We start from the raw sequence: 17,028 nt of genomic DNA, 5'->3' as shown, positions 1-17,028 counted from the left end.
TACGTAGGAAGTAGAGCTGTGAACTGGTCTCAGACGCTCTGTTGCAACATACAAGCACTGAAAGCAACTTAACTTGCTGAGCTACAACACCTGGCCTGTCTAACCTTTTGCAATCCGTAGTGGTTGCACTCTTGACCTGGAGCCAGTGAACATGGAGGGCCAACTTGTCATCCTCTCAATTCGTTCATGGGTTCTCAGCCTGCACTTGAACACGCTCGCCCCGGGCTCACGTTTCAACGTTCATGGGCTCTCAGCACCTCTTCCCCCCATAAGACACTGCACGTTTTCATTTACAACTGCACTGGTATAAACATGAATGCCACTTTGGCTAGAGTTTGTGTTTGTTAGTATGGATGTTTTTCCTCCTGCTGTTGAAAGTAAACAGAATAAAAAAACAGCCTCACAGACCTTCTAGAACTCCCCAGGCTCTATACGCAGTGTCCACAGTGCCCAATGAGTATGTGGAGCCCATTCTTAACTACGCGGCTGCTTCTTCCTCAGACCTAGAAACCCATTCTCCCCGACAATTCCCACTCCAGCTAGTCCCAGGTTAGTTTTTGTTTATTGAGAGCTCAAGCTGATAGAGCCTAGAGGAGTTAGACTGTCTCCAAGGATTCTGGAAAATTCTCAGTGAACCTAAGGAATTTCCCAAACAAACAGGGAATGCATAACTATGTTTGACCTGGAGAACTCACACCCGTCTCCACTATAAATGTCTCTTCGTTGCAGCCACCAAGCATTTGACAGTCTTGGCTACAAGGTATGTCCTCACTTGCTGGGCAGAGAATATTCTAATCTGTGCATTTGCAGCAGAAATGCCACATTTAACAGCTCAGGCACAAAGGGCTGGGCCAAGCTAGCCACAGCCACATTTCTGACCCAGAAAGCACACAGCAAACACAATGTGACCTGCCCAACGTGAGTCAGAGCGGCTGCTGGGAATCAGCTGGAGACTGCTGGTGCCACATCTCGCATGGGGCCACAGGCTAGACCGCACGCCGTCCCCACCCTTCCCTAGGCACCGTTCATTTGCTGCCAAAACTGGGCACTCCTGACCGATAGAAGGAGCAACATTTAGCTTCTCCTTAGTAAACTCGAGGTTGCTTCAGTTTATCATCTCACCTGAAGCAGTAGGGATGATTCAGAAACTCTAACTCAGACCAGGCTGAGTGTCACTGGGAACAATCCCACTGAAAAAGGGGAGCCAGTGGCTGGGTGAATGTAGGTGCCACCTATGCTCCTTTCCAAAGAGAATAAAGAGGACCGGAGGAGACACCCACAGTACCTGGTGTTATGAGCAACTCACAGCCCAGCGCAGTGAGTCTGCTCCAGTCTGGCCCTTCCAGGCCTTCTAGGAGAGGAAACTGGTCCTTCAGTCTGAGCAGAATGACTGTGCTCAGCAGGATTTGACAGTCACCAAATCATGAAGGACCCTTCAGGGTGAAGAGATTTTAAAGCATTAAAACTTTGAAAAAACCTACACATGAAGACTTTATATTTCCCAGGAGATTAAGAATTGATCAGATTTTTTTCCACTTTAAAAATTTTATTTAAATATTTTAGTGAGACAGAGAGGTGGCTTTCTATGTGTTTCCTTTTGGCTTCTCAAGTGAAGAGCGATGTCTTCCCCTTTCTTGCCTTGAGCCAGAGAGAAGCTAAAGGAAGTCACTGTGGAAAGGGCAGGTGAGTGAATCTGCCACCTAACCGCATGCTCTCCCTTAGTGCAGAAGTTCCTGGGTTCTGCAACTGCCTTGCACCTTGCAGCTTAGGAGAGGGCAGGATCAGTGACAGCAAGAGTCTGCTCAGTACAGACTACCACCTGACATTTGACTGTAGGCATCTCAAGGCAAGAGCTGACTGGAAGGAACCATGGGAGGAATGTGGACAGGAAGGATGGTTGCCTAGGAGATGTGAGTTTTGAAGAGGTATGTCGAGTTTCCTCTTCAGCTAGCCAGGCAGTTTAAAAGGTGGTTGGGCTACAGTGCCTTCAAAGGAACTCTTCTCAAGGGGCTGCCTGCCAGCACAGTAAACCCAAAAAGAGAAGTGGCTGTTGCTGGGCACCACTGCTTAGTAGCACTAAGGGGTTTTCAAGCCCCTTAGTTGGCCAGCCAGAATGTGTCCACCTGTGGTATGCAGATTACACAGTTGCAATTGCAGTGTCCAGCCTTTCCCTTTCCGTCCCATCCCCAGGCAGCCTTCCCGGCGCAGAGGGAGCCAGAAGCAGCCGATGCAAACGACATCAAGACGCAGGGGGAGACAAAGTGCACGGTTTCTCTTCTGCTGCTGCTGCTGGTCTGGCCTGGGGCAAGATGATTCCCTGAACTTTTACCTTGAACCTGAAGGTATTTACATACCTGGAAATGACTAGAAAGCAGTCACCCAAGTGTGGGGACAGGAGACCCAGCAGAGACCATATAACAGCAAGCAGAAGACAATTAATAAAGCTGCTTTGCTACGTGGTGTTTGGGTCATGAGTCAAATGATTCAGTCCCAAGGCGGAATGAGCAGAAGTTGTTAAGGTGGTACTTGAAGTTGACCTGCAGCAAAGGACAAGGCTGTCTAGAGATACGATCCATCATCTCACGGTCCTGGGAGGAATAAAATAATCCCGACCTTGTTTTAGTTCTTGCCGTCCTGTCCAGTTCCTGCCAGAGTAGTACCACAAACACACCTGATCTTCAACGTCTCAGCACAGACATGAACTGCTCTCATTATCCGTCTAACCCTCATCTTCTTCTGCTCAGGTGTGGAAAAAACGGGAATGATGTGAGCTGTCAGGTTACCTCCTGAAAGATTCTGTTCCACTTCATTAAATATTAACAGCGCAAAAAGCTCATGCATGATGAATCAGAATCAAGGAAGACAACAACAGGGCAAAGTTCATCCCCTGCAGGATTCCAGAAAAGTCCCACCACTGCTCTCTCGGCACTGTTTCAGTCACTGCCTTCATTAGGCAAGATTTAATTCCTCACCTTAAAGTCCCGTCTCGCCAGCCAGGGCAAACTGTGAAAACCATACAAACACACGCAGGAACACTCCCGTCTAGACCGTTACACTCACTGCTGCGTTACCTGCACCACAAAGGCCAGCATCTTCCTGGGAGGGCATCCCACATCTCATTTCCGGGCCGGTACCCAGCGACCTCCCCTCATCCCTGCCCTGCAAACGCATAGCTGCTTCCATTATACAAATGCATGAGAGATGAGTTCATGCTGCTGCTGTAGGCAGATCTCTGAACCATTTAATCTTTGTTTTGCCACAAAAATGGATAGAGTTCATGGAGAATCAATATGTAGAAGGCAAAGGCGTTAACAGAAGCAAACTCTTTTTTTTTTTAAAAAAATATTTATTTTAGAATGTTACAGTTCTTTTTTTCTTTTCAAGAGCAATCTTAGGCAAACCTTTGATTTATATGGGTGGAGCTCTTCAAATAAAACGCCTTAGAATTTTTACAACACATCTTTTTAAAGCCCCATGCTGTCCAGGGGGAAGACCTAGTACATCTCAACATGTTTTATGTAGCATTTGAGAAATACTAGAACACATATTAATACAGAACTACATTAAATGAAGTGAGGAGTCCTGAAATTAAGAAAGCTATTTATGTTTCTTTGACTCCAGGATTTCCTGGCATATCTTATCACACAGCACCCTTCTTTCCCCATATGAAGATAATAATTAGAGAACTGGAATTCTGGAGGGCAGTATTTGGGAAAAGCTGATTCTTACAATTTCTTCAAGGTCAGTGACATTTTTGTATCAGGAGGGTAGACAAGAATGCCTGACATATACAAAATGCTTATCATGCATTTTTGAATGGATGGGTGAGTGAACAAGTGAGCGACCCACGAAGATGTTTCATTCTGATGGGAGTGACTGTGTCATCTCTTGGTAGGAGAGGAAGAAGCTCTATTTAAAATGCCTCTCTTTAGTTTTAGGGTCAACTTCTGCATTAGCCTTCAGTATTGCTGTCAGGGAACACAATAAGGCTGGTGGGCAAAAGTGCTCACCTTTGGAAGATGTTTGAGAGAATAACCAAGGAAGAAGAGAGAGGATGGGAAAATGCAGAGAAAGGAGGGAATAGCGGAGTAGGTGATGAAAACACTGACAAGTAAGTGCCTGTGACAGGAGTGACAGCTTTCTAGCAGGTGCTTCTCAGGGATGACCACACCACAATGCCTGTTGGTTCTTCTGGCCAGAATATTACACAAGCCAACTCTTTTTTTCTTGCCCCTGAGTCCCTTCAGCTCTCTCTCTTTGTTCTTACCAATTGCAGTGTATTTATACATATTCAGGAGGAACTCAAACATTTTTGAGAAAGATCTAGCGAGAGAGGAATTTGGCAAATCTGATGTAGAGCATTAGGCAAAGCGAGAAGAACTCAAAGTCCTTTTACATTTGCAAACAGCTCCAGGGAGCCCCTGCTATGCCAAGGGATCACTCCCAAGTGTTCTGACTCCTCTCTGAAGCTCTTCACAGATACAGCCAGGACAGTCTATAGTCACTGATGAGAGTGGGAAGGAACAGGGTGCTGTTACCTAGGGAACCAATCAGGTGTGATGGCCCCACACCAGTCCATGAGTCTGCTGCCTCTCCTAGGAAATGCTGGGGTTTCCCAGCCAACTGGGTCTCTCCTCAAGGATGAAGACCTGATGCACTGAACAAGGAACCCCAAGCCGGATGCTAATTTTCAAGTATTTGGGAAAAGTTTTCTAACATCCCCTCATACGTGTCTGACCCTTTGAGTAGCTATGATAATGACACCAAGGAATACTGCAATTTTATTGCACTGGCCTTTCAAGAGTCTTTGAATTCCACCTACTGAATCCTTCAGATTGACAGGAAAACGATTTCAAAACTAGCCTATTTCCCTAAATGAAGGAACAGTCACCTGTCTTGTGTTTTGTAAAATCCCAAGAGTGTTGGTTGCTTTATTTATTTAAATAAGGACTTTCAGAGGTGGTGGCACTTCATTGCATTCAATTAACTCAACTGTCTTAAAACACTTGTGCAGATTCAAGGATCACTCTGCCACATCTGGATGTCCTTGACCTACACAAAACACTCATTTGTGGCTTTTACAGTAACCACGAGAGGAGATGGGTCATGCAGTTTTGCAGCCAAAATATGGTGTATGCATAGGGAAACTGCAACCTTGTGTCATTGTCCAAAGTGCTAAACTTAACTTTTAAAAATAGGAAGTGAAACGTTTGTTCTTCTACTTGTCTTTGTTCCCAACTTAGTGACTCCAGATGAATCTAAACAAACAGTTCCCAAAGCATTCTTGCTCTACACTTTTGTCCTCCACCTCTCGAGCTTACCACTGTGAGTTTGGCCGACATAAATACACACTGCAGTAGTGTCTCATGTGCAAGACCTGCAGCGGTCTCTCAGTAACAGAAAGCGAAGTCTCTCGGCTGGCATTCAAGGCCTTCTCGACTGCTTCCTCAACCAGCTCTCCTCCACTTGTTTCTTGGATTTGCCACCTCTGTTCCTGCTCTCTTTTGACTCTGCCAGTCGCAGTCATGTCATCATTCAAGAGCAGTAAGTCAGCTGTTTCGTCTTGGAGTCCTAGCAGCTGTCTTTCTGGGGTGGACTTGAAAGGGAGCTGCTTGTTTGGCACTTGGAACACACTGCCTTGTGTCACATCTGTTTGTGAGAGAAATCCTTTTCTTTTCCCTGAATATGTGTTCCCAGAAACTGGGTATCAACCACAGAAACCTCAGATTTTTTTCAAGATTTATTTATTTAGTTTGAAAGTCATGGTTACTTGACAGAGAAGGAGGGACATCTTCCATCTGCTGGTTCACTCCCCTGATGGACACAATGGCCGGGGCTGAGCCATGCTGACGCCAGGAGCTTGGAGCTTCCATCTGCTGGCTCACTCCCCCGATGAACACAATGGCCAGGGCTGAGCCAGGAGCTTGGAGCTTCCATCTGCTGGTTCACTCCCCCGATGAACACAATGGCTGGGGCTGAGCCACGCTGACGCCAAGAGCTTGGAGCTTCATTTGGGTCTCCCACATTGGCAGCAGGTGCCCAAGCACTTGGACAATCTTATGCTGCTCTCCCAGGTACATTATTAGCATGGAGCTAGGCTGCAAGCAGAGAATCTTACATCTGGCATGCTGGCCTCATGGTGGCAACTTTACGCACCATACCACATGGTCAGCCCTGGGAAATCCTTGTAATAACCAACATTTTCCTCCTCATATCTAACACCAGAGCAGACAAATGAAAATGCTAGAGCCTAAGTTAGATTTGTCCTCAACGCATCAGTCCATAACACTCTAGGGGTTTATACGTAATCACTTTTAAGTATTTTGTTCGACTTGACGTGGCCGGTTGACATGAAAGGAACAACTACAACAACCACAAAACAAAGTCTACAAACCAGAGGTTCGGATAAATGGGTCTGATCTGCAGATGTGGTTAGCAGACCCAAATAATGGGTTTCAGGAAATATTCACTAACTTTTAACAATATGAAAAGCTTCTCACAAAATCTCTGGGCACCTGTGCTTGCATTCTCACACGACAGCAGCCCTCTGCAGGACAGCAATCTACGCATAAAGTCCATGCTCTCACCCTGACCACAGTCCTCCCCCAGCCCACCTGTCTCTGCTTTATGCAATCTGGCTGGGCCCCTAGGAAACTGAGTCTGAGACTGCCAATATAAAGAGAATAGCAGGAAAGAGAAAAGACCACATTGAAGACTGTCCAGTGGAAAGGGGAACTACAGGAAGGTTAGAGAAAAAAAATGTGGAGACAGGGCTAAAAAACATTCAGATAAAGAGAATCTACAGTGAATGAGGGTGCATGTAATGAAACAGGTTATCAAGCCCTCATGTTTGGGGATACTGAGGAGGCCACCTTTATCTGCAGGATTTTAAGCCTCAAAGTCAGGAGTCAACAACTCTCATGCCAGAAACCCCATGAAGGCATCCACGGTGCCTGGAGGGAGGCCCTCGGCCCACTGGAACGTGCCCTCTTACAGTGCTGGTGTCAAAGCATGAGCACAGCCACTCCTAGTGTGTCCCTTTCTCTGCACACACTCCGCCGTCACCATCTGCTGCCTTCACAAGATGCCAAGCCAATGAGATTGTTGGTCTGACCTGGGACTTGAACTTCCTAAACTGGGAGTTGCATGAATATTTTCTCTTTATAAAAAAGTCTAGTTGTCTCAGATAATTTGCTGTAGTCATGCAGAGCTAATACAGTCTCTTCAGCATCCACACGGAATGGCCCAGAAGGGAACCAGGACAAATTCTTGCTCTTGTTGGAAAATCAGCTACTTAGAATCTTCTCACTCCTTGGAGAAGACCTTGGAGTTGAGACTGTGTTACACGTAAGGGCGACCTAGGTTTTTAGAAAGTCTACCCACACTAGGTGAGACAGTTGAAATCCCACAAGACAAGAAAGGGTCCCTGCTTCCCTTCTGCGGAAGCTTTTATCCTAAATTGTCAATCAACTCACTCAACCCCAGGGTTCCACTTTCCTTGCAGTGAGCCAGCTGACTCAGCCACAAGAGGGCCGCGCTGCACACAATATTCAGAATTAATCATGGCTGGAGAGGCTTTTCAACACTTGCTCCTGTAGTTCAACCCGCTTTTAGGGAAACACTCCAATCTTGTCTTCGCAGACAAGAAACAAGAAAAGAAAGCGTAACGCAGCAATGTGAACCCTGCAAACCCCGGTCAGAAGTGACGCTCTTAACGGCGTGGCCTTCTCCCGTGTTACTGCCTCACACCTGTTTGCTGTCTTGCCCCCACTCTCACCATCCTCCTCCCATGTTGACAGAGGTCCAGGTCCACGGAGGGGGTGGGAAGAGACAGCAGAGGCATTCACCCTGGGAGAAGGACTTCACGTGCCCCTGCATCTCCCGCACATTCCCTACTCACCCAGCTCGCTCTGGAAGGTGTGATCCTGTGGGAGGGCCGAGTGAGAGCTGCGGATGTTTCCTCCCCCAACAAACCAGTTCACGTTGGGGTTCCAGCGGTTCACAAAGCCACACAGATGGTTTTCTTCAAAGTCGCATTCTGGTGGGAGAGATGAAAAACTCCGTGTCATGGAGGCACAGTTACCCCTTGGGACTGCCCCCTGTCTCTTCCTTGCCCACTATGCAGGTCAAGAAGAGAGACAACTTCTGCAAGGCATCAAGATCTAAACTCATAGGGCCAGCACTGTGGGGCAGCACGTAACACTGCTTCCCCAATAGGGAGCAGAGGCCCTAGGTTGAGAAACAATTCCTGGAGGCTAGGACCCCATGCTTCTCATAGCCCAGAGCCCAGTCAGGGGTAGGCCAGGAAGGCAAGGACATGGGCCCCTTCTGCAGCTACTGAGAAGAGAAGCAAAAGAGGCCTTTTCTCCTTCAAGTGGCAATGCCACGGCTGTACCAACACATTGTTCCCACCCACAAACTCTTGTTAGTGGGAAGAAGAAACTCATAAACCAGACCCACCACGCACCTGCATAACTCTGAAATTAAAAATAGGAAGAGGTGCCGGTGCATGGCATTCACTGCTGGCCCCTGGAGCACCGCCCTGCCCTCTGCACCCGCATTACCCCCAGAGGTTGCCCTGTAGGGACTGCATCAAAGGGTCCTCCTGACTTCCAGCTTCCTGCTGGGTTTGGCCAAAGCAGGATAGAAGCAGGGTGGCATCAGGGACTTCCTCCTCTGGCTCCATCCCTGCTGGTCACGGTAGGCTGGTGTGTCTCTTGACTCAGAAAACAGCTCTTATCCAAGCAGCCTTCCAAGTGACTATCTCCAAGTTCTGAAAACTCATACTTGTACTGGCCTGGTCACGGTGCTATCCCTTGAAGCTTTCTTTTACCACTCACACCTTCATAGTGATTTCATGAGCTCTCCTCACATCACTCAGGTAGAGTGCCCTGTTGCTACCATCCCGCCAGGATACCAATGGGCACAGTTAACAGCGTGCTCTGGCATTTAGCAAGCAATGGAAAGTCTCAAGGCATTCATTTCCACTTTTTCCACTGCAGTATGTGCTAACCAGTGCTCAATTTGCAGCACCGATGGCTGGTACAGGAGATATTAAAAAGCAAACCATTATTCAATGCTCCAAGCAGTCCTCTGGAAACATTCTATGAATTAACTCGCTTCATCTTCAAAACAGCCTCAAGAGGTACGTGCTATTGCTAACCATATTGGCAGATTAAAAATAGAAGTAGAAAAAGTGCCCAGCAAGAGAGAGGCAACATCACAGAGTCTAAACACAGAAATATGAGTGCTTCTGTTGTTATAAACAAATCAGAAGCCAAAGTCTCCAAATCATTTGGAAAAAGGCAATTAGGATGTCTTCGAGGCCCAGCACCAGACCACTACCTTTATGTTTATGATATGTTGTCATCAGGAGAAGCCAGCGAGGGAAGCATTTTGCAATCAGACAGAGGGTGAGGGCTCAGCGATTGCTGAGAGGTCAGCTGTGTGGTGTGCATGCCACATGCACATGCCACGTGGACTCAGGCTGGCTGGAAGTCTAGAAACGGAGCGTGAAGACCCCTTATCTCAGGAAGTACCCACTTTCCAGCCGTTTTCTCTCACTTACACTCAACTCCCCGTCCCCTTTCTCTTTAGCCACTTTCAATGCTCACTACAAACATGCATGGGTATCAATTTTTTTTTCTGCACCAAAAATGCATATCTTTTAAGTCTGTTTTCTTTGAAGTTTTTGAAGTAGCCTGGTATTGTAGAAACACTTCAGTGTCAGGCAAGTAGAAGGTGGGCAGCCATTGGCCTGGAACAGAAGACACGCCCAGCTAACCCAGCTCAGGTGGAGTAGCAGTGATAACTGCCACTAAGAAGGGGCTGCGGCAGGCCAAGAGCAGAACAAAGGAAAGGGGTTCCACAAGGCTGGCCGTCCTGGCAAACACTGTAGAAAGCCACGCCCACAGCCACGTGGGAGCTGTTTCGATGAGAACATGCTGAGGGCAGCAGCTCTAAGGTTATGCTTTCTTTCAGTGATCTAGCCAGTCCAAGTGCAAGGCTAACTGAACCTCCCATGATAATGAGTCATGCTGACGGATGCTCAAGACGGAAGCGCAAACGGCACTCAAGCGAGACGAGCAAAGAATTCCAACCACTGAGCATTGTCCACTGCCTATTCTGCTACACACTTGATCTTTAGGATTGATTCACTTTCTTCTGGCAACAGTCAACTTTAGAAGCAGATTCACGGTCTGATCCAACAAAAACTCACCAATGCAGTAGCCAGTTGTCATCTTGATTTCAAACAGTGCGATGCTGGCTGTGTTTCCTTGTCCTAGTACTCCTTCTATTAAAATCTGCAGAAGACATGGGGAAGAAGGAGAATGAGGCTTCTCAATGCAGAGCTCTTTGATTCAGCTTTCAGTTAGTAGTTAGGAACTTGTCAGCAATTACAACAGCCAGGATTGTGAGTCTTCACTAATTAATATTGGAAACCAACCTCCCTATGGACTGTATAAAATGGACGGGCATGTGCCAGCACACCGGGTACACACGTGTGTGTATGCATTAGCACACAGGTGTATACTCTGACGTGGAGGAAGGCGCCAATACGAGCTAAGAGACATCTGTGCTACGTCCCAGCACCACCTTCTCTAATGCATGTGGAAGAACTAACTGTTCACCATAGATGGCCTGCAAAGTTTGTGGCCCTGAGGAAATTTTCAGGAGTGGAAGGCAGCAGACCCAGGGGGAGGAACAGACAGAAAACGCCAGACAAAATGGTGGGAGATCACAGGACTGTGAGCACTGATGAAGATGTTGGAATGTCTACATAAGGGACGAGGATGTGCGGCAGAGTTCAAGGATCGTTACAGTGCCTTACGGTCCGGTTTCCGAGGGTAACAGCTTTCCCAGATGTGGTTTTAGCCTGATACTTTGCACAAAAGCTGCAGATTTAGGGTGTGATCACTGTTACGAGGACGTTGTGAAACAGGAAACTGAGATGCCGACTGTCCTTCCATCAACTGCTGCCCACTGCAGAGGGACTCTGAGCTAAGGATGGGCGGTGAGAGAGTGCAATATAGCAAAACTTTCCCAAGAAGAGAGGGGACAGGAACTGAAGGTAAGTGAGGGCTGGAGCACATCGCCCCATGGCCACACTGTCCAGCTCCTTCCTCGCCCCCTGCTGCAGTCCACAACCCACTCGACCGCCCATTCCCTACCCTACATACCCTTTTAGCATCTTTCCTCCGTCAAAGTTTTTTTTAATTGTTTTCCTTATTGCAGCTAATGTTTTATTACAAAGTTTTCAAATAAATCATTAGGAAGATAACATAAACACATACCCCACACAATTTAGAAGGATGCAAAAAAAAAAAATGATTGGAGATGAGAATAGTCCCATGAACCTATAGAAAACCCAGTTTCAGTGAAGAGGTTGGTTTCAGGCCCATTTAGATTGTTATAGAAATCCCATTTAAATGGAAAGAAAAACAACCTCTGAAGAGGCTCTTCTGAATACACAGCCATTAATTCACAGTGCTAGTATTCTTCCATGAATCATCTATGAAACAGCACATCCCCATGCGGACACAGCTCACTTCAACAGCACAAGTTTCCCCAGATAAGCATAAAGCACATGTGATAAACTCCACAGCTGCCTCCTACCTGGAATTTCTTGGGACTGTTTTGCAAATCCAGACTGGCTATGAGCCAGCTATCCGAGGGTTCCTTAGCCGACCAAAGCAAGCGATCAAAGTTTTCGTCTTCAAGCCTCACGTAGAGGCTCAGCTGACTGGGCTCCGACTGAGGCTGTGACGACGCGGTTATCTGGTAGACCAGGCGGAGGCAGCTCCATTCCTCAGCCTGCAAGTCTGCACTGAGCAGCACAGCTTTCTCCCCCTGCTTGGCAAAGGAGGCGTCCACGTAAACATAATGGCCTGGAAACGGAAGGGAACACAGGTGAGGAAGTGACCCGCTCTCAGATTGGAAAAACACACTCTGTTTAAGGCCTGCGAGCGCCTTTTGTCAACCCGCTGAAGTCCACATGAGGCCTCTGCCCCGTGAGAATAGAGCAAAGTGCGGTGATGCTGAGGCCACCTTCCCACGTGACAACGTCGGGCTGGCGCAGTGTTGCTCTCTTTAGAGGGTGGCACGTGGTCTTCGTTTTGCCAGAATCTCGTCACTTCCTACTAACTATGGGCACAGAAGCCAAGTACCTGCTGCCTTTAATTACCTCACCCCAGGCCCACTTAGCACATTGTACTCAACTCCCTGGTTCCCTCCAGAACACACAGGACTTCACAGGCTGAGGGCTATGCAAGTCAGAATAATTCAATAGGCTTAATGGGCTCCTTCCATAACTCCCTATATTTAGTGGTTCGGGCTGTGTATAGCTTACATTGTCAGTGTAGAATGAATCAGTATGGTTTATCCCAGTTTGGATCTTAGGGGCTAGGCAGAGAAAGTTCATTGTAAGCCATTATTTTAAAAATAGGAATAAACCCCCTTCTGTAGACTTTACTGTGACCAATTCTGATAGCTCCGATGACTTAATTAGAAAACAGGTGCAAAGCAGAGGGGCTTAGGAGTGGCCGCCCTGGACTGGCACTCAACACATGTTCCACTCACTCAGTCCCTGGCTATGCCCCCGTCCTCCTCCTTCCCAGCTCCTCTCTTTGCCTTCTTCTTTAATCCCCATCACCCCCTCTCCTCTTCTTTCTCTTACCTGCTCTATATTGCTCTTTCCAACCCCTTCCCTCTCCTTCTATCTTCCCACTATTGGCAGGTGGTGGCCACACGCTGCTAGCTTCTCCTGAATGTGGATCAGCATTTTTATGAAAAAGGGAGCCAGGCACTGGCCTCCTCCAAGCCCACGTGGTCATTGAGTGAGTGGTCCCAGGGCCTGAAGTTCTTTGGGAACGCCTTGCGGTCTGGAACGCAGGCTCTCAAGCTTCCTCAAAGACATCTGTGAATGGTATTTAACCTTTTGCCTTCGATTTTGTGGCTGCCCATTTAGCCCTTGTGTGCGGGTTCCCCCACATTAAACTCTGAGCTCAGGGCCCTGAAGTGGCTCTTTGTTTTGCATGAATCTTCAGTCCCTCCGCCCACACTGCTCCCAACGCCCATCCAGCCAAGATCCTTGTTGCTGTGGTGGGTGCTGACAGGCCAGCTGCAATGTTGCTGACCATTTTCACATTTGGGACACAGTTAGGGTATTGTCTTCAGGAAGCTTTGGTTGCTGGGTTTCAAGATCTAGATCTCCAGCTGGCAATCTGCTTAACATAGCAACCACCCACTGAGTGCAATAGCAACTGCTCTCAGATGCCAACCTAGGCACCCTTGGTGGAGAAATCTGGCTCTTGCAGCAACTGCCACCCCAGCACCACCATCACGCCCTGTGAGCCAAGAACACTCCCCAGGGAATCAGCTCTGCTCTAAATGCATCCTGTGCATCTATGAGTTGTGGGACCAGTAAAGTGAAAGCGCCAAGCAAGGGCTCTTGATGTGACTCAGGTGGAATTAAAATCTGTCAGCACCATCCCTCTCTCCCCAGTCTGCTACAGACCCACAGTAAAGGGCGCTAGGTAGGTAGAGCATGGGGATGGAATGGGATTGAGAGTACTCCATGCCTTCTCTGAGGAAGCAGAGCGTTGGGGCTCAGGGCATAGAAGAGGAGAAGGAACAAAGAGAATGCTGGCCACACTCACATTGAATACCAACTTAATTTCCTCAATTTTCCACGGTACGTTTCCCTGGTCTCTCTCTTGCTCATACTCCAAGTGCTCTCAGCAGCTCAGACTGGGGCTGGAGTCAGGAGCCACTACTTCAATCCAGACCTTCTCCCATTTGCAAGATGGACATCCAAGTGCCTGAGCCATCAGCACTAAATCCCAGGGTCTGGCCTGGTGGGAAGTCAGGAGTCAGCTGGAGCGAGGAATTAAACTCAGGTCCTCTGAGGTAGACATCAGCACTAAATCCCAGGGTATGGCCTGGTGGGAAGTCAGGAGTCAGGAGCCGGAGCGAGGCACTCAGGCACTCTGAGGTAGACATCTTCGCTGCTCAGCTAAATGCCCGCTCTAAGAAGCTACTCTGCTAAGAAGAAGCCACATTTCTGAGAAGTGCTGATTTGGGGCCCACACTATGAAAATGACTAACTCACAATGTCTGGCAGAGAAATAAGGACTCATTCTCAAGGGACCTCTATCTACCAAAGAAAACGGGTTATCACAGCATGTGAAGGAGGGAACAGAAAGTTCCACTTGAAGGTGAAACTCCAACTAAAGTCAGAGTGTGGCTTACAGAGTCTGTTCACTGGTGGTTGTCTCGACTTCTCAGTGAGTGCCGTGAACAAAGCTCTCTTGACAGCATGTCTTGCCAAGTCAGAGTTTATGGCTTAGGCAGTTGTGTCTCAAACGTGGCCTGCCTGCGCCCAGCCTCTGTGTCATGCGGGTCCATTTTGCCCAGCTGTCTGGGTCTTTGGTCAAATTTAGGATTCCCGCTCGACCTGTGAGTCCTCACTTGTAGTAGGCTGACATCTTGATACTGGGATCCCACAGCAGAGGGTTGGTTCATGTCCTGGCTGCTTTGCTTCCCACCTGGCTCTCTGTGCCTGGGATGACCCCATGTCCTTGGGCCCCTGCCACGATGGGGGAGACCTGGCTGGAATTCCTGGATCCTGACTTCAGCCTGGGTCAGCTTCAGTTATTGGGCCACTTGGGGAGCGGGCTAGCAATGGAATCAATCACTGTGTCTGCTTCTCTGTCTTTCAGATAAGTAAATATGAGACAAATACAGAAAGACAGCTTATAAAAAAAGAGCTGACCTGCTGCTTACTCCTTGTCCAGTGGTACTCGATCTTGGACTCGTATTAACACCATTGAGGGTGGCTGGATCTGCAGTGCAGCCTGCACACAGTACAGAAGGCTCTAAGCCAACCAGACTGGACACACACACTGGTGTCACTGAGGATGGCTGGATCTGCAGTGCAGCCTGCACATGGCACAGAAAGCTCTAAGCCAGCCCAGACTGGACACACACACTGGTGTCACTGAGGATGGCTGGATCTGCAAGGCAGCCTGCACATGTCATAGGAGGCTCTAAGCCAACGCAGGCTTGGGAAGCACTCCTGCCATTTGCTTGCACTCCTCCTTTGATCCTAGCCCAGCTGGGGAAGGGCCTGTGTCTACTTGATTTATGCCCCCCGCCCCTCCTTTTTTCACTGTCTCAAACACCTTAGGTTTTCAACAAATACAAGGTAAAACCAAAGACAATTTAAAGCAAAAGCAACAAGCAGAAGTTTAAGAGCAACAAACAATGAAGCAGAAGCCTCTGCAAATATCTATTTCAGTATTACTCCTTAAGTATGAAAACAAACTTGTGACTCTATGTCTCTAAGGCTTATAAAACTCAAGATAAATTTGGAAGATGGTTAGGCAGAGTTTCAGTAAACAGTCTGCCTTGGAGACTGGGGTTTGCTGAAAACACTGACAGCAACTGCCTCTGGCTTTTACTGCATGTTCACAAAAGCCCCAGAGAATGTTTGAGCCTCAGCGCAAGGCCATGACCAGTTCGGTCATTCTTCTTCATTTCACAGGTCAGGAAACCCTGACTCAGAGAAGAGACATTGTCGGACAGCCAGTGGCTTCCAGATGCCACTCACACTGCCAGATGAAGCAATCAGAGACTTCAGTGTGCTCCATGGGATATAGTTAACCTTAAACAATGTATCTGTTGCTTAACTGAAATGCAGATTTAACAGGGCATCCTACAATTCCCAGGCCAGTTCATTTGTGAGCAGGAAGCTGTTAAAGGGTGTGTGTAGTTACCTTGTTGTTAAACATCACCAAATACTTTCTTGAAGTTGTATGCTACTAAACTTCTGGTGTCTGCCCATTTGTCTGCTAGGTAACAATGGCATCTCAGTGTAGCTGTGTTTTGAATTTCTCTTATTTTGAGTAGAGCTGCGTGTCTTGGTACTTACTGAAAAGTCACAGATGTTTCTTCTGTGTGATACTCTGGACCTATTTCCTATTGAGTTGTTAGTCTTCTGTGAATGATTTACAGAAATTCTTTTTGTGTAAGGAAATCAACCTACTGTCTGTCAAATGTGTTGCAATATCCTCAGAGTTCATCATTTGTCTTCTGATGTATGATTTTTAAAAATAATTCATTTATGGGCCCGGTGTGGTGGCGCAAGTGGTTAAGGTCCTCACCTTGCACGCCCAGGATCCCATATGGGCGCCAGTTCTAATCCCGGCAGCCCCGCTTCCCATCCAGCTCCCTGCCTGTGGTCCGGGAAAGCAGTCGAGGACAGCCCAAAGCTTTGGGACCCTGCACCCACGTGGGAGACCAGGAAGAGGCTCCTGGCTTCGGACCGGCATAGTATCGGCCGTTGCGCTCACTTGGGGAGTGAATCATCGGAAGGAAGATCTTCCTCTCTGTCTCTCCTCTCTGTATATCTGCCTTTCCAATAAAAAAATAAATCATTTATTTACTTGAAAATCAGAGTTACTAAAAGAGAGAGAGAGAGGTCTTAACAGCTGCTGGTTCACTCCCCAAATGGCCCAAAACTGCTGGGGCTGGGCTAGTCCAAAGCCAGGAACCAGAAGCCTCTTCCATGTCTCCCACACAGGTGTATGGGCCTAAGGACTTAGGCCATCTTGAGTGTTGTCCCAGGTCACCAGAAGGGAGCTGGAAAGGGGACTCCCACAAAGGATGCCGGTACAGAGGCAGTAGCATTACCCACTATGCCACAGAGCCAGCCCCTGATGTATGATTTTTTTAAGGCAGAGTTAACAGACTTCTGAAAACATCGAACAGCTACATATGCAGGTTAGAAGAAGGACCACTTTGACAGCACATGTGGATAGCACCATAATATGCACCATGTGTGGAAGTCATGAGTTAACCACTTAAGTTCTTATTTTTATTTTATTTTTAAAATTATACAAAATGAGAGGGTTGAACATTTTTCATGATTCAGATTTGTAGTACAAGTTCTCATCTGTCTCAGCCATCACAGCAATCTAGGGGAAAATGCAGGTGACTCATTGTACTAGCAGTTCCTAAGACTGATTC

The 17,028-nt window shown here is 47.7% G+C and overlaps 1 protein-coding gene across 1 annotated transcript in view; it reads right to left on the bottom strand.

The window, feature by feature from the left end:
• Positions 1-17,028, bottom strand: part of MAMDC2 (MAM domain containing 2) — an 82,523-nt gene that overhangs the window by 36,757 nt on the left and 28,738 nt on the right. The window contains exons 3-5 of the mRNA XM_040979208.1: positions 11,617-11,888; positions 10,220-10,304; positions 7,901-8,038 (exon numbers count right to left, since the gene is read on the bottom strand). Of these exons, the coding sequence (XP_040835142.1) occupies positions 7,901-8,038; positions 10,220-10,304; positions 11,617-11,888 (495 nt within the window). The remainder of the gene's footprint in view (positions 1-7,900; positions 8,039-10,219; positions 10,305-11,616; positions 11,889-17,028) is intronic.

Source organism: Ochotona curzoniae, unplaced genomic scaffold, assembly GCF_017591425.1.
Source record: "Ochotona curzoniae isolate NIBS_2020 unplaced genomic scaffold, NIBS_Ocur_1.0 contig_3050, whole genome shotgun sequence".
NCBI lineage: Eukaryota > Metazoa > Chordata > Mammalia > Lagomorpha > Ochotonidae > Ochotona > Ochotona curzoniae.
Note: the sequence above shows the minus strand (reverse complement) of the source record. Positions and strands in the feature narration are given on the sequence as shown.